Source organism: Heteronotia binoei, chromosome 21, assembly GCF_032191835.1.
Source record: "Heteronotia binoei isolate CCM8104 ecotype False Entrance Well chromosome 21, APGP_CSIRO_Hbin_v1, whole genome shotgun sequence".
NCBI classification, from domain to species: Eukaryota; Metazoa; Chordata; class Lepidosauria; order Squamata; family Gekkonidae; genus Heteronotia; species Heteronotia binoei.
The window spans coordinates 168018117-168041012 of NC_083243.1; the positions used below are offsets into that span (position 1 = coordinate 168018117).

The 22896-nt window shown below is 45.5% G+C and overlaps 1 protein-coding gene across 2 annotated transcripts; it reads left to right on the forward strand.

Annotated features, from left to right (window-relative positions):
* Positions 1–7487: 7487 nt before the first annotated feature.
* Positions 7488–22342, forward strand: VPS37C (VPS37C subunit of ESCRT-I). Of its 2 annotated transcripts, XM_060262560.1 has the most exons (6): positions 7488–7588; positions 9211–9295; positions 11046–11162; positions 11247–11418; positions 12026–12108; positions 19955–22342. In XM_060262560.1, exons 3-6 carry the CDS (start codon positions 11070–11072, stop codon positions 20708–20710), a joined length of 1104 nt encoding a protein of 367 aa, XP_060118543.1. In that variant the 5' UTR covers positions 7488–7588; positions 9211–9295; positions 11046–11069; the 3' UTR covers positions 20711–22342. The 2 variants fall into 2 exon arrangements, with proteins under 2 accessions (XP_060118543.1, XP_060118542.1); XM_060262559.1 differs by lacking the exon at positions 7488–7588 and having other exon boundaries at positions 9141–9295.
* The last annotated feature ends 554 nt before the right edge of the window (positions 22343–22896 follow it).

Sequence of the window (22896 nt, forward strand, 5' to 3'; positions counted from 1 at the left end):
CCCCGTTCCAGGCCAAAATGCCTCCAGAACACCCTGGAACAGGCCGGAACGGGCATCAAACAACCTGGGCTGCCACAAAAAACAGTGGGATCATCACAGACACTCGAGAACAATATTCTAGTACAGAAAAAGTGGAACTCATACGTCCTTATTACCCCATTCTGGGCGAAAATGCCTCCGGAACACCCCAGAACAGGCATCAAACAACCTGGCTGCCACAAAAAACACTGGCATGCATCACAGACACCCAAGAACAATATTCTAGAACAGAAAAAGCAGAACTCACACGTCCTTATTACCCCGTTCCGGGCCAAAATGCCTCCAGAACAGGTCGGAACAGGCATCAAACAACCTGGGTTGCCACAAAAAACAGTGGGATCATCACAGACACTCGAGAACAATATTCTAGTACAGAAAAAGTGGAACTCATACGTCCTTATTACCCCATTCTGGGCGAAAATGCCTCCGGAACACCCCAGAACAGGCATCAAACAACCTGGCTGCCACAAAAAACACTGGCATGCATCACAGACACTAGAGAACAATATTCTAGAACAGAAAAAGAGGAAATCACACATCCTTATTACCCTGTTCCAGGCCAAAATGCCTCCGGAACACCCCAGAACGGGCATCAAACAACCTGGCTGCCACAAAAAACACTGGCATGCATCACAGACACTCGAGAACAATATTCTAGAACAGAAAAAGAGGAAATCACACATCCTTATTACCCCGTTCCAGGCCAAAATGCCTCCAGAACACCCCAGAACGGGCATCAAACAACCTGGGCTGTCACAAAAAACACTGGCCTGCATCACAGACATTTGAGAACAATATTCTAGAACAGAAAAAGAGGAACACACACGTCCTTATTACCCCATTCCGGGCCAAAATGCCTCCAGAACACCCAGAACAGGCATCAAACAACCTGGGCTGCCACAAAACACACTGGCATGCATCACAGACACTCAAGAACAATATTCTAGATCACGCATCCTTATTACCCCGTTCTGGGCCAAAATGCCTCCAAAACACCTCGGAATAGGCAATGGAAGAACATTTTGGAAATGCAAATGCAAAAATGTCATACTGTTATTTTCCTGTTCCAGGCCAAAATTACTCCAGAACACCTCCAAACTGGCTGGAATGAGCATTTAATAAGAAAGCCTAGCACCAAAAAAGTGGGATTCTTTGAAGGCGCACCAGAACATTTTAGAAATCCAAATGCAGAAATACTGTGCACTTATATTAACCACTAAATAAGGTCTGGACCCCCATATATCAAACACTCCCTTGTTCAGGGGACTCTGCCCTTCGAGAAGACAAGTGCTGCTTCATGGGCCAATAAGCGGTTCTTGTGCCAGCTGCTCCAAAACAAGGTGCCCCCAGGACACTTAGACAGATACTGGGGACAGGCTGCACCCCAAAACAAAGTTTGGACCACCCCAGGTGACACATCCCCACACTCGGGACACTGTCCCCTTCAAGAAGACATGCAGTGCTGCCTGGTCCAAACAGTGGTTCCGGCACCAAAAGCTTCCAATTGGGGTGCTACCTAGAAGCCTGTATTTCAAAGGAAATTTGAATAAGGAACTATTTTGATTGATTGCCCTTCACACCCCAAAAAGCAATATGGACCACAACATGCCATACACCTCCACGTTCAGGGCACTCTGCCCTTTGAGAATACACGTGCTGGTTCCTGATCCAAAGAATGGTTCTCATGCCAGCTGCTCCAGAGCAAGGCACTCCCAGGACACTCAAAGAGGCAGAAACCGGTGCCCGGCTGTACCAGAAAACAATGTTTGGACCATCCCAAGTGACACATCTCCATGCTCAGAACACTGTCCCCTGCAAAAAGATATGCAGTGCTGCCCGGTCCAAACAATGGTTCCGGTGCCGCAAATTTCCATTGCGAGTGCCACTAGAAGCCTGTGTTCCAAAGGAGATTTGAATAAGGAACTGTTTTGACTGCTTGCTCTCTGTCTGCACCCCAAAAATGCATTATGGACCACCATATGCCATTCAACCCCACATTCAGGGGACTCTGCCCTTCGAGAGGACATGTTCTGCCTCATGGTCCAAAGAGCTCATACCAGCTTCTAAAACGTATGGCACTACACACTTTGTTTTGGGGGACCACTGTAAAGGCCTGTCTTTCAAAGTACATTGGATAAAGGAACCTCTCCCAGTGATGTGCCAGCTTGCAGACCCCCTTAGGGTTAAAGTCATTTTGGTTCTGAATAGGGATTAACAGCCTTCCAAGCTTCAATTCATGGTAACAAAATGAAATTTCTAAATTTGAATTCATTCTCAAGTTCACTACGATGGACCCATCAGGGCTCAATGGATTCTTACCCCACCTTTGATGCTAATGTACCACACCCAGGTCCCAAACATCATTCTAGTTTGCTGTTATTTTGACTGCAAAATAGTGAAATTAACAAATTGAAAGAGCAAACTAGAATGATGTTTGGGACTTGGGTGTGGTACATTAGCACTTTGAAGACACGCCTTTACAGTGGTCTTTGCAGTAGTTTCTTCTTTAAATCTCCTTTGGAATAGAGGCTTCTAGGTGGAAGCTTGTGGCACAGGACCAGGGTTTTTGGACTGGGCAACACTGCATGTCTTCTTGCAGGGGATAATGTCCTGAGCGAGGGAATGTGTCACTTGGGGTGATCCAGATATTGTTTTGGGGTATAACCTGGTCCCAGTGTCTGTGTCATGGGTACTGGGGACCCTGCAGAAGAAGCTGAGCCTGCAGAAGAAACTGTGCCCCTGCCACCTGCACCAGTGCCCCTGCCTCCTGCTGGAGAAGATCCAAGCCCCCCTGCCTCGCCCTCTCGGGTGGCTCGTGTGCGTGACCACCTTCGTCAGGACCTCAGGGATCGGAGGAGGGCGGCACGCTCACGAGCAAGACGCTCCCTGAGCCCTGAGTTTTGAAAGGATTCTGGCCCTTCTAGGAGTGAGGATGCTTGAGTCTCAGCAGGATCCTGGCTGCCTCTCTGAGCCTGCAATTAGCCCAAATGGGCAACAGACAGCAGAGGGCTATATAGCTGTGGGCTTTGGGAGGAGGCTTTGTGGAAGCAACTAGTCACTTACCTGACGTTCTAGCATCCACTTCGGCTCTCGACTTTGGCTTTGACTTTGACTTCTGGACCCCCTGACTTCGGCTTCTGAACCTCTGACCTGAGATACCTGGACTGTGATTCGGTTTTGCCACCTTGGACCCTCTTTGCTCACCAGCTACAGACCTTGGACTGCCCCTGGACTTAGCCTGACCCGGCCCCAGCCCGTGACAGTCTGCCTCTTTGAGTGTCCTGGGGGCACCTTGTTTTGGAGCAGCTGGCACGAGAACTGCTCATTGGACCATGCATGTCCTCTCAAAGGGTGGAGTCCCCTGAATGTGGGGTTGAATGGCATATGGTGGTCCATAGTGTATTTTGGGGGTGCAGACAGAGGGCAAGCAGTCAAAACAGTTCCTTATTCAAATCTCCTTTGGAACACAGGCTTCTAGGTGGCACTCGCAATGGAAGCTTGTGGCACCGGAACCAGTGTTTGGACCGGGCATCACTGCATGTCTCTTTGCAGGGGACAGTGTCCCGAGTGTGGGGATGTGTCACTTGGGGTGGTCCAAATATTGTTTTGGAGTACAGCCTTTCCCCAGTGTCTTTCTGTTTAAGTATCCTGGGGGCACCTTGTTTTGGAGCAGCTAGCATGAGAACTGCTCATTGGACCATGAGGCAGCACTTGTCTTCTTGAAGGGCAAAGTCCCCTGAACAAGGGGGTGTATGATATATGGGAGTCCAGGCCTTATTTTGTGGTTCAGAGCTTTCAAACTCTCTCCAGTGTTTTTGGTTGAATTCACGAATAAGGAATGGATAGGGAACGAATAAGGATCTGTGAACAAGAAACCAACTTCAGCCTCCTTCAATGTTTCCACTTGCTCAGGCATCACACAAAATTGTCTGAAAAGTTGTGTCGCCTTAGCACCTGGAGATTCCCATGAAAAGGTAGAGAGCGCTGTGGAAAGGACAGTTGGTCAGATTACAGGAGGGGAGAACAATAGAGGACTAGGTGGGAGTGGCAGGCAACAAGGTCAAGGCTAAAAATGCACCAGGCATACTTTTAAATCCAAGGCCCCCTGTCCGGTGTGGTTTGCGGCTTAAATCATGGCCTTAAACTAATATGGGTCAAGTAGCTGCAGGCTACACGGCAGAGGGCCAGGGGCTGGTAGCGGAAGGGCTCCCCAAAGGTTTTTGCAGGTTCCCCACTCAAACATCAGTCAGTTTGTTTACATTCCACAAGACCTAGTGCAGTATTTAGTCAACTAACAATAGAACAGAGATGTCATACAGTTTATGCACTACTCCACATAGCCAGTCGCATCTATTCAGACTAGTGGTGGTTGTCCCAGGTTTTCTAACAGAACTAGTTTTCTAGGCTGGCTTGCAGAGATTCTTCTTTAACCAAACATGACAAAAAGTGAACCTTGTGTGGTGTTCTCAACCACTGTACTATACCACTTCTGCAGGACCACCTTAATCCATGCAGTAGATCAAAATAGTAAAGCAGTGGAGGGATGTCCCTAGTGCACTGTGGATTAATGTGAACAAAACCAGTAAAGACTGGCTTTAAATGGTTGGAAAGTTAAATGAAGCACTGTTACCTGAAGACAGGAAGGGTTAATAAAAGTGTACTCTTTCTGTGTTTTGTTTTCCAAAATTTTGTTTTGGAGTGCCTGTAATGCATTCAACCTTTTTCAGTGATGCTATTGTTTCTTGACTGCCCATCCCGTTGTGTTCTGGAGGCATTATGGCCCAGAACAGATTAATAAGTTCTGGAGGCAGATTAATGTGTTCTGGAGGCATTATGGCCCAGAACAGAAATGCATGACATTTCTGCATTTGGATTTCCAAAATATTCCTCTAAAGTGCCTATCATGCATCCCACTGGGTTTTTTTTATACTGCTATTTGTTGAATGACCCTTCTGCCTGATCTGGGGTGCTCCAGGAGCATTTTGGCCTGGAAGACAATATTTTTGTGTCTGGATTTCCAAAATAGTATTCTATAGTGCAGTTAACACATCTCACTGTTTTTCACAGTAATATTATTTCTCTAATGCCTGTTCCACCCTGTTCTGGAGGCATTTTAGCCCTAAATGTGCTAATAAGGACATGTGAGTTCTGCTTTTTCTGTTCTAGAATATTGTTCTCAAGTGTCTGTGATGCATGCCAGTGTTTTTTGTGGCAGCCCAGGTTGTTTGATGCCCGTTCTGGCCTGTTCCAGGGTGTTCCGAAGGCATTTTGGCCCATAATGGGGTAATAAGAACGTGTGAGTTTTGCTTTCTCTGTTCTGGAATATAGTTCTCGAGTGTCTGCAATGCATGCTAGTGTTTTTTGTGGCAGCCCAGGTTGTTTGATGCCTGTTACCACCTGTTCCGGGGTGTTTCAGAGGCATTTTGGCCCGGAAGGGGTAATAAGGAGGTGTGAGTTTCGCTTTTTGTTCTAGAATATTGTTCTCAAGTGTCTGTGATGCATGCCAGTGTTTTTTGTCACAACCCAGGTTGTTTGATGCCCGTTCTGAGTGTTCCGGAAGCATTTTGGCCTGGAAGAGGTAATAAGGACATGTGAGTTCCGCTTTTTCTGTTCTAGATCATTGTTCTCGAGTGTCTGTGATGCATGCCAGTGTTTTTTTTGTGGCAGCCCAGGTTGTTTGATGCTTGTTCCAAGGTTTTCTGGAGGCATTTTGGCCCGGAACGGGGTAATAAGGACGTGTGAGTTCTGCTTTTTCTGTTCTAGAATATTGTTCTTGGGTGTCTGTGATGCATGCCAGTGTTTTTTGTGGCAGCCCAGGTTGTTTGATGCCCGTTCCGGCCTGTTCCAGGGTGTTCTGGAGGCATTTTGGCCCGGAACGGGGTAATAAGGATGTGTGAGTTTTGCTTTTTCTGTTCTAGAATATAGTTCTCAAGTGTCTGCAATGCATGCTAGTGTTTTTTGTGGCAGCCCAGGTTGTTTGATGCCCATTCCAGCCTGTTGCGGGGTGTTCCAGAGGCATTTTGGCCTGGAATGGGGTAATAAGGACGTGTGAGTTCCTCTTTTTCTGTTTTAGAATATTGTTCTTGAGTGTCTGTGATGCATGCCAGTGTTTTCTGTGGCAGCCCAGGTTGTTTGAGGCCCATTCCGGAGGCTTTTTGGCCAGGAAGGGGTAATAAGGATGTGTGTTTCGCTTTTTCTGTTCTAGAATATTTTTCTCTAGTGTCTGTGATGCATGCCAGTGTTTTTTGTTGCAACCCAGGTTATTTGATGCCTGTTCCGGGTGTTCCTGAGGCATTTTGGCTCGGAAGAGATAATAAGAACGTGAGTTCCGCTTTTTCTGTTCTAGATGATTGTTCTGGAGTGTCTGATGCATCCCAGTGTTTTTTATGGCAGCCCAGAATGTTTGATGCCCGTTCCAGCCTGTTCTGGGTGTTCCGGAGGCATTTTGAGCTGGAATGGGATAATAAGGACATGTGAGTTCCACTTTATCAGTTCTAGAATATTGTTCTCGGGTGTCTGTGATGCATGCTAGTGTTTTTTGTGGCAGCCCAGGTTGTTTGATGCCCACTCCAGCCTGTTCCGGAGGCATTTTGGCCCAAAACGGGGTAATAAGGTCGTGTGAGTTCTGCTTTTTCTGTTCTAGAATATTGTTCTTGAGTGTCTGTGATGCTGCATCCCATTGTTTTTTGTGACAGTCTACGTTGTTTTATACCCATTCCAGGCTGTTCAGGCTTTTACCCTGTCCTAATAAAAGTTACCACCCCCAAATGAGCCACCCCCCATTAGCAAAACTAATTTTAAGGATTTTTTAAAATAAAAGCCTCACATTGTGCCAACATCAAAAGGTACACAGAAATTCAGATAAAAAGAATTCCACACACTCATTTTAGAGTTTTGCAAATTCTATGCAATTGCTCCAATCTACAGCAATTTGTTTCAATGGACTGAAAAAGCAGTTACTATATCCAGTATTCAAGAGGGATAGCTGTGTTCATTTGGCGGAACATCATACTGTATTATCTTTAAAATTCGTTCCAGTGTCAGCCTTCGACAGTACAGCTCCTTGCGTAGTGCGCGCCACCAACAGAGAGCGAAAAGGCAGAAGTTACAGGAAGTCAGTGCAAAACAAGAACTAGTATTTTATAGGATTGCAGAGTTACTTTCCTAGAGCTGTGTGCATGGGAATCAGCCACTTTACCCGTGGCCGGATCGACACCCCATATCATGCGAAGCAGCCTTTTCGAGTTTACGGCAAGTACCCCCCCCCCCCCGCCAACAGAGTCCTCCGAAATGCCGCCCACGCTGACCGTGTAGCTCCGCCCTATACCAAAATGGCCGCCAAAGCCAGCGCGCCTTAAGCCAGTAGCTCTGCAGACAACCCAAATCAGTGTCGCCGCTGGAGGAAGTGACGGAAAGAGACCTTGATCGACTTCCCTTCACAATCGAACGCAACACATCGCTTCCGGCCTGTAACCGGAAGCAGGAAACGCTTCGTGGTTGGGGATTCCTCGCCTTGCCTATCTCCCTGTTTCGTTTTGACTTCTGACAGGTGAGTTCCGATTATTCGGGTAGTTGTCATTTAACCCTTTCTTGCGCCATCTTATGCGAAAAGGCAAAGAGTTTCACGTTTGATTGGACAAAGGAGGTCATAGGTAGGAGTGTCTGGGAGCCTCTTAGTCAGGCAGCGCCCCTCGACACCCTCCTCCCCGGTTTCCTTCTGCTTCTTCTCGTTGCTCTGCTTCCCCTCCGACTGAAGGCGCGGCAGATGAAGGGGTGGTTGCGGGCCATGTGCGAGGGAAGCGTCCATTGTAGGCGTGGGGAGCGCGACTCATGCAGTCGGGCGCTGCTTCCTTCGTCTCAGAAAAACAAAAAGAGGGGAAGCCGCGTCCCCTGGGCGGGGGTCTGCGCGTTCCAGTCTTGAGTGGGTGACTCTGGTCATTGGACGCAGAAGTAGCAATGCTCCGTGCACATGCCCAAGCCCAATAGTATTTTTTCCTGCCTTTTGCTGCTGTACAATGGTATTGAAAACGGACTCTAGGGCAGATCTGTGGTTCTTATTAAACTGGGCATGGTGGTTGTTGACGCCTTTCCTTTGATTAACACCAAAGTCGGGATTAAAGACAAAAAACGCTGATCAGATGACATTAGAAACATTTAGCCAAAGTACCTGACCTGCTGGTAATTATGCCGTTGTACTAATTTTTTTTTCATGCCCTGGCACACTTATTAGTCCATAACTCCTTAGTTAATATGTGGGCATCATATGCTCCTCACACTAGTCAGTGGCACTATGCCAGCCTAGATGGTTCATAGTTCTATTTTCTGAAGAATAATTTCCAGTGTGAATTAATTTATGGTTAACAACAGGCTTCCTCTCCTCCCCATCCTGACAATCCACTATGGAGTGTATTTGCAACAAATTTGTTGACATCATGGTCTTTATGCCCGTCATATTTATGCAGTAAAGGCTTATATGTGGGTTTGTTAGTAAACTGGGGATTATGAATAATGGTGCAAAGGAGGAACAATCTGGAAATTCTCCTTTCCAGGAAACTGTTAAGCTATCTGGCTCTTGAGCAGTTGCTTTCAGCTTTCTGTCCCTTCTGGAGCATATTTTACTCTCATCACACCACAAACTACCTGGGATTGAACCTGGGACCTTCTGCATGCACTGCAGGTGCTCTACCACTGAGCTACAACTGTTGGTACTTTTCTTTTTTCCTTGCCAACATCTGCTAACTGACAGATTCTTCCCAGTCCCTTCTGGAGTTTACCGAGGGGCTTGCTAAATGAACTGTTGGGTTTTTTTTAGCATGCTCATGGCCATATCACATGTACTAGAGGAGGAAACTGGGCTTGATGATAGGCATATACTCAAGAAAGAATGGTGATCAGTCATGGCTCCCTGATGAATTTACCACTACATGGATGTTTTCCATTCTATTCGTTGCATTTATAATTAACAGGTTTAGGCTTACCCTTAAAGCACCTAAAAAATATGTGAAGTGATTCTCTGTTGATCTTTCCCAAAAGTGTTAGTAACAGTGGAACTAGAATTTCTCCACCATCCCTATTTGGTTAAAAAGGGATTTCTTCCATCTAGCTGTGGTTTCATGCACACCGAGAAGTACTTAAGTTTCAAACAGAAGCTTGTCTTGAATTGTTTTCCAGATACTGATGAAAAATCCTTTGAATCAAGACTGTGAAATGTTTCACTTGAATCAGACATAGAAGAGTCAACAGTAGACAATAACAGGTTTGCGCTTCTGGAGTATGTGATGTTATGAAGACAGAATGTTTTGAATTAAATATGCAAGGAGTTGTGGTAGAAGAAGAAAGGGGAAGGCACTGTGTTTGTAGGTCTCACATTATGGCACAAATTATTTTAAAAAGTAAATAACTATGAATACACAGAGAATTATACAGTGGCTGTTGCAAGTGAGCAAGAAGTATTGAGAAAGGGTTAGCTTGAATCTCCATTTTGTTTAAAATGAAAATGCACTTTTAAATTAGATTGTGAAATAGAGGGAGAAAAAAAACTACAAGGGGTTTGTATGTATGTTTGGTTTTTTTCACCCATTGATTTACAGATACAAGTGACAGTGTATACATAATGGATTGTATTATCCTTTCTTAAAGTTCTCTGGTCCAGATACTGTCTATATATAGGTTCTTCTTTTTCTCTAGTTTGGATTTTAAGACTGCAAACTGTAGTAGAGAGAGAGATTTTATCAGTGTTGTATATTTTGTTCTAATTTGTGGTGGAGATGCTGGCAACACTAAACTTTGTTCACACATTGGGCAGTGATTCTACAAACACTGTGCAATGTGTGAAGAGTCATTGTGGGCCCCTGGGGTCAAGTTCACTCAGGCCTGTTTTACCTGTGCATGATGGTTATAATGTATAACTTGCATGTAATTCCGCTGTGTTAGTAATGTGTCCCATGCTTAGCAAAATCAAGAGGTAAAGATCATGTCTTTTGGGGCTGGCATTTTAACACAACAGCTACACTATTATGACCAAAGAGTGTAGTTGGGAGAAAGGTGGATGAGCCTCATCATGCTCCCCCTCTGTATATAATTTCTATATATTTTGCTCAGTGTGTTTAATGACAGCGGAATCTTCAATTCTGTGCAATTACCTTCCTCAAATACGCTTGCATCCTTTCCTCATCCTTACTTTTAAAGCCTTCCGTAGCCTCTCTTCACCTCCATATTGCCATTCGCATATCCCAGTATCTCCCTGCCTGTGAGTTCCAGCTCCTTCGCTGCTGGCTGTCCAAAGAATTCTACACTTTCAGATGGTTCTGCTTTTTTCCCTCTTGCTTTTCTGCATACCTGGAAGTATACTGTGTGTTAGAACACTTTGTGTTGGCTTATCACCTCTCTTGTTTTCTAAGGAACTCTTTCAAAACTGAAAGCCTAAGTTGTGTACTTGCACTGAATGAATAGTCTTCCCTTCTTTATCCCTGCCTCCATCTCTCATTTCTGTCTTAGTTGTCTCTCTCATGGCCATTTTAGAATTCAAGAAGATGGGTCACTCTAACACTCTAAAATGGCCATGAGAGAGATAACTAAGACATTCAGTGCAAGCACACAACTTAGGCTTGGCTTCAATAGGGAAGTGGTATTGTTGTAGTTCATTTAAACTTTGAGTTTTGAAAGAGTTCCTTAGGAAACAAGAGAGGTGATAAGCCAACACAAAGTATTTTGACAGGCAGCACACTTCCAGGTATAAGGGAAAAAAACCAGAACCATCTGAAAGTGTAGAATTCTTTGGGCAGTCAGCAGTGGAGGAGCTGGAACTCACAGGCAGGGAGATATTGACCCATCTTCTTGAATTCTGAGAAGCACTATTTAGTTGATAGTGCTATATAAATCAATGATAATTCAATAATTAAATACACTTAATTAAATGCACCAGGCTTATGATTCTGCTTGTTGTGGCTTGATGATGTAAAAGTACACAAAAACAGCTATTACATGTGTTCTCTTTTTCACTTCAGAGAAGTTCATGAGCCCCCCTAAAGATGGAGACATTCAAAGACAAGACTGTAGATGAGCTGAAGAAACTACAGGAAGATTCAGAAGAGATTGAGCGTTTGGCACTGGAGTCTAATGAGGTATCCATTAAAATTAATCAAAGGGTGAAGGGTGCTGAAATTAAGAGGAGCTATTTCCCTCTAAATATGGTTCATCTTTCTCAGGTCCAGAATTTGCAGTTGGAAAGAGAGATGGCTCTGGCCACAAATCGTAGCTTGGCAGAACAGAACCTGACATTCCAGGAACCGCTAGAAACAGGACGTGCAAACCTCTCTGATAAGTATCAGGATCTGCAGAAGCTGGTGGAGCGATGTCAGGAGCAGAAGGCAAAACTGGGTAAAGATTCAGGTCTTTATCTCCCAGTGAAGCTTGGGATGGGTGGGAGTGGGTTAAGTAGGCTTTCTCTAACTGTGACTTTCTCTAACAATTTAGAAAATAGACTTTCTCTAACCATTTACTGTGATTTTATTTTGATAGTGGGGTGTGTGAGTAAACCTTAATGTTGACCTCACCTGATCCAGAGGCAGGTCCTTTTGTTGCATTTGTGTTTGGTGATGAAGGAGGGTGACTGAGAAAAACAGCATCTCTCTGTGTAAGGGCTTTGCTTGTGTACCTGCTTCTAGTAGTCTCTGTGGGCATAAATAGAAGGTGTGCATTCATGATACCGGTGACGTTTGTACCTGCAAATGCAGTGTACGGAACAGAGCTGTTAATTTTGCTGTGTCACTCCCTCCACCACTGTTGTCCTTCCTTAGTTCTGAGGTGTACCAGAATGCTGATTCCTACAGATACAGGTCCCTTGCCTTAGTTACAAGGTTGTAATTCTGGTGTATGTGTGCATGCTTGCATCTCATCATGCACTAGTATAATTAAGATTAAGAGAAAATGAAATGCTCATTTATGTATGACTCTTTTTACACATACTTTTCTGTTTCGTCCACAGAGAAATTCTCTACTGCAGTGCAGCCTGACACCCTGTTAAATCTGCTGCAGATTGAAGGACAGAAAATTGAAGAAGAATCTGAGGTCAGCCTGTGATTTAAACTCAAGGGGAAATTAAACTTATTTTTTATGTTCAAGCTGGGAATTCTGCTTAAAAAGGTCACTCTGAAGCTGAGCTTTGCCACATTTTGACTTTGCTTTATTGATTTAGGCTTTCATTTAGGACTGTATCTCTCCCCAGCTCTCACAACATAGGTACCAACCATCACCATGAGTACGGGAACTGTCTCTCCATTCCTTCTCAGGAGTAGTTTAAGGATTTTCCTTATTAAGAACATAAGAAGAGCCCTGCTGGATCAGACCAGTAGTTCATCTAGTCCAGCATCCTGTCTTCTGCAGTAGCCAAGTAGTTCATCCGGAGGGCCAGCAACAGGGTGTATTGGGTGAGGACTTCCTCTGATGTTGCCTCCTGGCTCTGGGATTACAGGCTGACTGTTTCTGAATGTGGAGGCTCATTTAAGTCACCATGTTTAGTAGCCAGTGGTAGACCTATCCTCCATGAATCTGCTTAATCTCCTTTTAAAGCTGTCTATTCTTTTAGCCATCACTACATCCTCTGGCAGCAAATTTCGCATTTTAATCGCTTGTTGTGTAAAGAAGTATTTTCTTTTGTCTGTCCTGAATATACTGCCCATTGGCTTCATTGGTTGCCCTTGAGTTCTAATATTTTGGAAGGGGATAATTTTATAAATCTCTTATCATACCCCTCCTTAGTCATCAAGACTGGAGAGTGGCAAATGTTACACCAGTTTTTAAAAAGGGATCCAGAGGGGAACCAGAAATTACAGACTAGTCAGCCTAACACCTGTCCCAGGCATATTACTAGAAATGGTAATCAAAGATAGAATTGTTAGGCACATAGAAGGACAGAGCCTGCTGCAGGAAAATCAGCATGGCTTCTGCAAAGAGAAGTCCTGCCTCATGTCACAATCTTTTGAAGTTCTTTGAGGAAGCAAATTTATTTATTTATTTATTATTTATTACTTTACATTTATATCCTGCCCTCTCCGCAAGCGGACTCAGGGCGGCTTACAATATCATAAAAACAATCAATTCCATAAAACATATAAAACCATAATTCACTTATCAATTTAAAACTATTTGTGCTGTCTCAATCCAGTCTGGCGGTATTGGGTTCTGACTATGATCGCCAGCTTCTGTAGGATGTCCGGTGGCAGCCCATTTTCAGTCAACCAGAAAAGCCTGTCTAAACAGTTTGGTCTTACAGGCCCTGCGGAACGCCGACAAATCCCTCAGGGCCCTTATAGCTTCTGGGAGGGTGTTCCAAAGTTCTGGTGCTGCCACCGAGAAAGCCCTGGATCTTGTTGCGCATAGCCTGGCTTCTTTTGGGCCAGGGGCAGACAACAGATTTTTTGTCCCTGATCGCAGTGCTCTCTGGGGGATATATGGGGAAAGGCGGTCCCGTAGATAGGCAGGTCCCTGACCATAAAGGGCTTTAAAGGTTAGTACCAACACCTTGAAGCGAACTCGGAACACAACAGGCAACCAGTGCAGCTCTCTCAGCACTGGCTGAATGTGCTCCCGTCGTGGTAGCCCCATTAACAGCCGTGCCGCAGCGTTCTGCACTAGTTGTAGTCTCCGGGTTAGCGTCAGGGGTAGCCCCATGTAGAGAGCATTACAGTGATCTATTCTTGAGGTGACCGTAGCATGGATTACCGTCGCTAGGTCGCTGCGCTCCAGGTAAGGGGCCAGCTGCCATGCTTGCCGAAGATGGAAAAAGGCAGATCTAACAGTGGCTGCCACCTGAGCCTCCATTGTAAGGGAGGACTCAAGGAGCACGCCTAAGCGCTTGGCCTTGGGGACCGGTATCAGTGGCACCCCGTCAAGGGCCGGCAGCTGGATCTCTCTCCCTGGACCGCCCCGACCCAGGTAGAGAACCTCCGTCTTCGTCGGATTCAATTTCAGCCGACTCAGTCTGAGCCAAGAGGCCACGGCTTGTAATGCCAGGTCTAGGTTTTCCAGGGTACAGTCAGACTGGCCACCCATCAATAGGTAGAGCTGGGTGTCATCCGCATATTGATGGCAACCCAGTCCATACCTCCTGACAATCTGGGCAAGGGGGCGCATATAGATATTAAATAGCATCGGGGATAGGACCGCTCCCTGCGGCACCCCGCAACTAAGGGAGTGCCTCTGGGATGCTTCCTCCCCTATCACCACCCTTTGTCTCCGATCTTGGAGAAAGGAAGTCAGCCACTGCAAGGCAGATCCCTGTATCCCCACATCGGTGAGGCGGTCAGTCAGTAGCTGGTGGTCAACCGTGTCAAAAGCGGCTGACAGATCTAATAACAGCAGCACTGCAGAGCCGCCCTGATCCAGATGTTGCATAAGATCATCCATGAGGGCGACCAGAACTGTCTCCGTCCCGTGACCTGGCCGGAAGCCGGACTGGAATGGATCCAGTGCGGAAGTGTCCTCCAGGAATCCCTGCAGCTGAGTCGCCACCGCCCGCTCTATGCCCTTACCCAGAAAGGGAAGGTTTGACACCGGCCGATAGTTCGCCAATGTGGCCGGGTCTGCTGATGGTTTTTTTAAGAGGGGACAGACCACTGCCTCTTTAAGAGGTGTGGGAAAGATCCCTTCAATCAGGGACCTATTGATGATGTCCTGTAGTGGTTCACGTAGCCACGTTTGGCTAGCCTTTATAAGCCAAGACGGGCACGGATCTAACCTACAGGTCGTAGGGCGTACGGCTGCAAGGATCCTGTCGACTTCCTCCAGACTGAGTGGACTGAAGGAATCCAGAATTGAACCAGAAGACGTGCTCGGTGCCCCAAGTTCATCTACTGTATTAATTATGGCGGGTAGGTCGTGTCGGAGTGACGAGACCTTAACTGTGAAATAGCTCGCAAAAGCCTCACAGCCTATTTCCAATTCTCTACTATTTTGTTTGCCCTGCGGCAATTCTGTTAATGACCGAATTATACTAAACAATTGTGCTGGGCGCGAGGTCGCAGATGCGATTCTGGATGCAAAGTGTTTCTTCTTTGCAGTCCGAATAGCCATCTCATAGGCCCTCATAAATGACCTATATGATGTTCTCGTAGCTTTGCCACGAGCGCGACGCCATTGTCTCTCTAGTCGTCTTAATCGTCGTTTCATCGATCGCAGCACCGGGGTATACCACGGAGTGGATCGTGATCGAGGATGAAGAGGACGTCTGGGGGCGATTTCGTCGATGGCCTCGGAGAGCCGGTTGTTCCAGGTCTCCACCAGTCCATCCAACGAGTCGCTGGTAGGCCAAGGGTCCTGCATAGCCATCTGAAGCCGCAATGGGTCCATCTGACTACGCGGGCGAGCCAAAATCTGCTCACCGCCTAAACGGGACAGGGGTGGTATGTCCACATGGGCCTTCAGGACCTGGTGGTCAGACCATGGCACTGCCTCAGCAGATATCTGACCCACTGTTACTCCCGCCGCGAAGATCAGGTCTAGTGTGTGCCCAGCCTGGTGTGTGGGCGCTGTTACATATTGGGAAAGTCCCAGTGCTGCCATGGAAAGCACTAGGTCTGTCGCGCGAGTGGAACAAGCACGTGGACAATGGTGACCCAGTAGATATCACATATCTAGACTTTCAGAAGGCTTTTGATAAGGTACTTCACCAAAGATTCCTCCTGAGTAAATTTAGCAGTCATGGGATAAGATAGGTTCTCTTATGGATTAAAAACTGGTTAAATGACAGGAAGAAAAGAGTAGGAAGCAGTGGACAGTTCTCACAGTGGAAGGAAGGAAGGAAGCAGTGGGGTTCCACAAGGATCAGTATTGGGACCAGTACTATTTAATTTGAGTAGTGAATAAGTGTAGTGGCCAAGTTTGCAGATTACACAGAATTATTCAGGATGGGGAAGACTGTGTGTTAGGGATTACTAGGAAAAGGATTGAGACTGAAACAACCAATATTGTAATGCCCCTGTCTAGATCTGTGGTTTGGCCTCATTTGGAATACATTGTACAGTTCTCGTCACCATGTCTCAGAAAGGACATTGTAGAGCTGGAAAAAGTACAGATGATGGCAACCAGGATGATTAAGGATTTGGAGCATCTTCCCTATGAGGAAAGGCTGAAGAGCCCTGGAACTTTTCAGTTAAGAAAAGAGACGACTAAAGGGGATGGAGGTTAATACAATTATGCATAGGGGGAGTGAATTGATGAAGAGAAATTTTTCTCTTTCTTGCAAAATATTGGAACTTGAGGGCATCCAATGAAACTAATGGTCAGCAGGTTCCAGATGGACGAAAGGAAATACTGCTTTACACAGAAGAATTTCACACAGCCTAAGTATTCCGGTATGGCAGCTGGCCAGTTACTGAACAGTAACGGGTTTCTGATGTCGTTTCAGACAGACCCGTTTCAGTAACTGGCTGCTACTGGAATATTTTTACCAGTTCTCACAATCCTGCAGCTGTCCTGGCACTGAGGCATGCCTCAGTCATTGACAAAAAGCAGCTTCCTCCAGTTTTCAACCCATCTTAGGTTGAAATCGCTACGGTAGGCTATGTGAAATGCCCCATAGCGTTCTGGGAGCACCGCCATTTTCACACCCGCACTTTTTTTTTTAACATTGGGCTAAGAGCACTATAGCACTATAATAAAGCATCAAAACAGTGAAATAGTACCAGCACTGGGATGCCTGAGATCACTGCTGTTGGCACTTGGTAACCAGCACCTCATTGGATGCAAAATTCATGGGAGATCAGGGCACCAGGCACTGGTCTGTCAGCTGTTGCTAACCCTTCCATGCAACTTGGTATTTCTGTAACAGTAATTTGTCTGGCATATAATTTGCTCAGGGAGGAATTTTAATAAAGGGGACAAAACATGCTTCTGTGCCGCTTTGTGTGGTGTGAACATGAATGGGTGCACATCAGGCAACATCTGTCTCAGCAATCACTGATGGTCTGATCTCCTGCCTAAACCTGCTGTCCTATGGGCAACTTCTCTCCAGGTGGCAGCAGCCCCTTCCCCACGTATATGTGTGCCTCATACTCAGCTAGAAACCCATCACTTCTGAGATTGGTACCTTTGAGGACCTGGCCTTTAACTTTCTGCCTAGTATCCTACTTTTTTTCTTCAGGACCACACAGCTTCATTTCCCAATGTCATTGGTGCCAACATGCTCTAGGATTGCTGCCTTCTCCCCAGCACTATCTGTCAACCTATCTAGACAGCATGTGATGCCCGCAACCCTCGCACCAGGCAGGCAAGTCACCATGCAGTCAAAACACCTGTCACAGACCCCACTCCCAATATTCCTAATAACTGAATCATCCACTACCAAAAAGCATACCTCCCCTCAACTCCAGAGGAATTGCCTTGGTATGAGACAATATTGGTCTGTCACCCAAGGAAGGGGGACCCTCTAAGGGATCCCATCCCTCCTCCTCAGACTGACATATTCGCAAGACTTTCACTCTGCACAGCAGCAGAAGAGCTGTCAGCACAAGAATGGGACTGTTCTGGTAAGTCCCTGAAGATTTCATCTCCAAACCTCTTTCTCTCTGCCTCAGCTTCTCCAGGGGGGCAAACCTAGCCTCAAAGGAATGGAACCTGTTCCCTGAGAATGGTGTAGTGGTTAAGTGTGCAGACTCTTTATCTGGGAGAACCGGGTTTGATTTCCCATTCTTCCACATGCAGCTACTGGAATGGCCTTGGGTCAGCAATAGCTCTCACAGAGCTGTCCTTGAAAGGGCAGCTTCTGGGAGAGTTCTCTCAGCCCCACCCACTTCACAAGGGTGTCTGGTGTGGCGGGGAGGGAGAGTAAAGGAGATTGTAAGCCGCTCTGAGATTCAGAGTGAAGGGCGGGGTATAAATCCGATATCATCATCATCTTCATGATTTTTGCCCAGTGGGTAGAGAATCACAGACTCACAGAGTTGGAAGGGGCCATACAGACCATCTAGTCCAACCCCTTGCTCAATGCAGGATCATCTAGAGCATCCCTGACACGTGTTTGTCTAGCTGCTGCTGAAAGACAACCAGTGAGGGGAAGCTCACCACCTCCCTAGGTAGCTGATTCTACTGTTGAACAACAACTACTGTAAAAAATGTTTTCCTAATATCCAACTGGCAACTTCCAGCCATTAAGTTAAACCCATTATTGCAGGTCATACATGCGGCACTCCCTGCAAAACATTGGATAGCCCCCATTCCCCTCCTGGCTTTCTACCTACATAATTAGTTGACCCTAGCTGGCTGAGGCACATGAATTTAAGCTAGTTATGGATTCAGTGTATGGATTATAGTTTAATGCTTTCAGGTAAAAACAGATTTTTACTGACCTGAACGATCACTGCCCTCTCCCTGAGGCAGATCTGAACTCCTCCTATGCTTCCCTCCAACATTCCATCCCCACAAAATAGACTCCGCTGACTACCTGTTTTTCCCAAAGGGTGATTAACATGTGGAATTCACTGCCACAGGAGGTGGTGGCGGCCACAAGTATAGCCACCTTCAAGAGGGGTTTAGATAAAAATATGGAGCACAGGTCCATCAGTGGCTATTAGCCACAGTGTATGTGTGTATATAAAATTTTTTGCCACTGTGTGACACAGAGTGTTGGACTTGATGGGCCGTTGGCCTGATCCAACATGGCTTCTCTTATGTTCTTATGTCCCTTCAGAGGCAGAACAGCCAGCTGTCTTGTCAATACAGACAGTAGGCATAAATGGACAGATAGCAGCAGGGGGAAGTGAGCAGTAGGGTCCCACAAGGATCAGTATTGGGGCCAGTACTGGCCAGATTTGCAGATGATACCAACTTATTCAGGAGGGTGAAAACCAAGGTGAATTGTGAAGAGCTACAGGAGAATCTCTAGAAATGTGGTGAGTGGGCATTCACCTGGCAAATGAAGTTCAGTGGGCAACTGTAAGGTGATAAATACTAGAACAAAAAAACCCTTAATTGTAAATATATGCTGATGGGATTGAGACTAAAAGAGTTCTTGGGGCTGTAGTAGAAAGCTCGATGAAAATGTCAACCCAGTGTATGGCAGCAGTGAAAAAGGCAAACTGCTAGGAATTTTCAGGAATGGGATTGAAGATGACCAATATTGTAATGGCGCTGTATAAAGCTATGGCGTGGCCTCAGGAAGAACACTATGTGTAGTTCTCAAAAAGTATGTGACAGAGCTGGAAAATACACAGAGGAGGGTAACCAAGATGATTAAGCCTATGAGGAAAGGCTGGAGAGTCTGGGAGTTTTCAGGCTGAGAGTGGGGGAGGGGGGGAATGGTTAAGGAGACACATGATACAGGTTTATAAAATTACATATGGCATGAAGAAAGTGGAAAGAGGTGTTTTTTCTCCCTGTCTCATAGTGATGCCTAATGAAATTTTTTGGGAAATAGGTTCAAGATAGACAAAAGGAAATACTTCTTGGCTCATTGAGTAATTAAATTGTGAGATTCACTGCCAGTGGAGGTGGTGATGACCATGAGCATGGATAGCTTTAAAATGAGGTTAGTCAGATTCATGGAGGAGAGGTCCATCCGTAGCTGCTGGCTATGATGACTGAATGGAACCTCTGTGTCCAAAGGCAGCAAACCTCTGGATACCAGTGCTGGGAAGCAACAGCAACAGGGGGCCTTAGCCTCTGTGCCTTGTTTGTATGTCTTTCCAGGGTGACTGGTTGGCTGCTTTATGAAACAGTATGCTGGCCTAGATGCCCACTGGTCTAATCCAGTAGGCTGTATTTGTGTTCTTATGCTAATTTACACTTCCAAGAAGGCATGAACAGCATTTTCTTTGAATAAGGAAATTTCATTGCAACAGTATTTTGAAGAACATAGCAAAAAAACCTGGCTCATCACCTCCAATAGGAGCATTAATTAGATTTGTCTTTTCTTCTCTAGGTAATGGCTGAAAAATTCCTGGAGGGCGAAGTGCCTCTGGAGATATTCCTTGAGCAGTTTTCCTCAATGAGGAAATTGTCCCATGTACGCCGGGTGAAAGTGGAAAAACTTCAGGAGACTCTGAGGAAGTCTCGGTCTTCACAAGAACCAGCCAAGGGCTCAGAATTCAACCATCAGCCTCCTTCTCACACATCACCTGGGCCTGCAAAACAGGAGCCAAAGAATGGCCTATCTGGAGGACCGCCCTTTCCTTTACCTTACAGTCTAACCCCCAGCATGCCTACTGGCCCTTTAGCTCACGGTGATCTCCAACCAGCTCTTTTTGCAGCGACACCTGTTACAGCAGGCCATGTTACTTCCTCTCAGCCAAGTATCCAGTCCCCATTTCCTTATAAACCGCCTGCAGGTTCTGGATACCCACCAATCTCGTCTGGTAGTTCAGTTCCCCATTCTCAGGCAGGAGATTCATCTTCATCTCTGGCAAACCCTTGGTCTCCATCCAGAGCACCTCCTCCTCGGCCTGGTTATCCCCAGCCTCCTTTTAGGGCTCCATCAACAGTGCCAGGGTTTCCTCAGCCTTTGCAGCCTCCTTATTTCTCATCTGGGGGGAATTCACAGTGTCCATATCCTACCCAGCCTCCAGTGCCTAGTTTCCCTGTCCCCTCACAGCCTCCATATCCCATAAACCCAAACCCTTTCTTCAGTAATCCACCACCACCTGTACCCCCTCGAGGTCCTTCTTGGCCAGGATACTAGTCAGGGACACTAGGCAGGATTCCTCTTCTACAGCATTACCTGAGAAATTGACTCTTGCTAGCTGTTGAGACCTGAGGTGTTATCCTGAAAGACATCTTTGTGTAAGCATTATTACTGGTATCATATGTGAATCGACTGTAAGACCTCAGAAGGAATGCTGCTGTTGGAAGGTTCAGTGTATGTAGCAGTATGCATTGATTGTAGGCAGCCACTTGTGGCCAGTTGCACTGACCAGTTAATTGATTCAAGCCGTAGTAAAGCTGAGGTCCAGACACATTGCTAATGTGAACTGGCATTGTTCCAAATAATTAAGACCTTTGAGACATATGGTGCTTTCACATATGCTAAATAACACAGTTTCAGCCCACTTCAGCGACTATGCAAGTAGATTTTGCCATTTCACACAGTAAAATCCAGTTGCAAAATGCATTGAAAGTTGATCAAAAGTGTGTTATTTTGTGTGTGAAAGTGCCCATACTTAGTGACAGTAATATAGATTCGGCTCCATGTGTTTGTATATGCACACACGTGTGTGCATGTGTGTGTGTATAATTCTATATACTTGCCAGGAAAGAAAGGCATATGAATTCTTGTGGCACTAAAAATTAATGGAAAGTAGATGGAGGGAACATTGTAGCCTTTGACATGCCTCAGAAGTAGTATGCTGACTAGCAGAACAGTGACGCCAACCCTGCCTCAAGTGCTCTCAGGTGCAGTCTTGTGTCCACGCAGTTTTCCATCCTGATGTGCCTACAGAGCACAGAATGTTTCTCTTGTCAGTGTATTTCCACCCTTTTAGGTTTTCACGTTTGTAACCCTTGTTTTCTGAATAGATGCACAGAAGGTACAGAATGGCTGCGTTAGGTGTATGGTGTATGTTAGTTAGGGGCAAGTGATGTTTGTTTAAGTCAGCACAGGAAAGCTGATTTATCGAAAGCTAGATTATGATGCTTTTTTGCACATGGGAACAATGGACAAAATACTAGCATCCCTGTTTCCATTGGTGAGTGTGATGTGCTGCACTGAAGCCTTGAGACATCTGTGGCTGAACTTATCCTGCTCCTTTTCTCTAGCAACCTACTACTAGGGTAGCAGAAGAGGTTCAATAATGATCCTCCCTCCTGTCCTCCTTGATTGTTGCCGCATTCCTCACAGTTGATGGGAGGAAATACTGGCGACCAATCAAGAGCACCCGGGGATCCTAATGGAAGAAGCTGGCTTTGCTAAGCACTTTATTCTCTTGCTTGCCTGTAATGTATTTATAAAACAAAAGAGACTACTAAATAGACTAGACAGGTTGAATGAATGCTTTTGGAACTTGATTAGAGTAATTCTATACATGATGAATTATGATAATAAAACTTGATGAATTGCACACAGAGTTACTGTTATGTCACTTTGGAAAAATCAAGCAGTGACTGGTTGGGATTTGTTATTGATCTATTTTCTTGCTTACTGAACATCCTCCCTTTGACCTCATTGTTCTTAGCAATAAAACCCTTCACCTTTCATCTCATACAGACATGGACTTTTCATATGATCTTTCCCCTTTTCTGTATTCCACTTAAGAGATCCGTTTGTGCAGCTTTCATTCCCATGGAACAATAAACTTTTCCCTTCTCAGCATCATTCAGATCAGGTTTTCTCTATTCTTTGAACTGTGATTTTCTTTGTTATATTTTGTTTTCTAATCATTCTTTATTATCACCATCAATTTTTGCTTTTACTATAGGATAATTAAAAGTCGTCACCTGTCCTCCTTCCTGTGTCAATTTAATTCATCAGCTGTCAGTTACTCATCTTTGATCTTGCTTCTTATTTCATAATCAGCCTAACATTTGATAATGTCTTCTCCATTAGAATGCCAGCGTATGAGGCAAGACCAAAATGACAAAAAGGTGTTTAGGAACGCAGGGTTTCATTTGTGTGTGTGTGTGTGTGTGTGAGGAGCAAGGAATATTTTGTAAAATTGTTTAAAAGGATGACAAAGGAGAAAAATTGTTGATGATGGCATGATAAACAGTATACTTAAATTTTGGTCTTGTACAATCCCAAAAGCTTCACAACCCCTTAGCGTTTAATAGCTCTCCATTTCCTTCCCTTCTGACACAGATAAACATATTTGGATATACATGGCATTTTTGAAAAGAAAAAAAAAATCCCAGCCCAGTAGTGTGAGAGAAGAA

Bases quoted from the DNA above. Each gene is read 5' to 3' on its own strand.
- VPS37C (XM_060262560.1), top strand. From the start codon at position 11,070: ATGGAGACATTCAAAGACAAGACTGTAGATGAGCTGAAGAAACTACAG. The intron at 11,163-11,246 runs GTATCCATTAAA...CATCTTTCTCAG, and splicing joins TGGCACTGGAGTCTAATGAG to GTCCAGAATTTGCAGTTGGA. The intron at 12,109-19,954 runs GTCAGCCTGTGA...TTTCTTCTCTAG, and splicing joins AAATTGAAGAAGAATCTGAG to GTAATGGCTGAAAAATTCCT.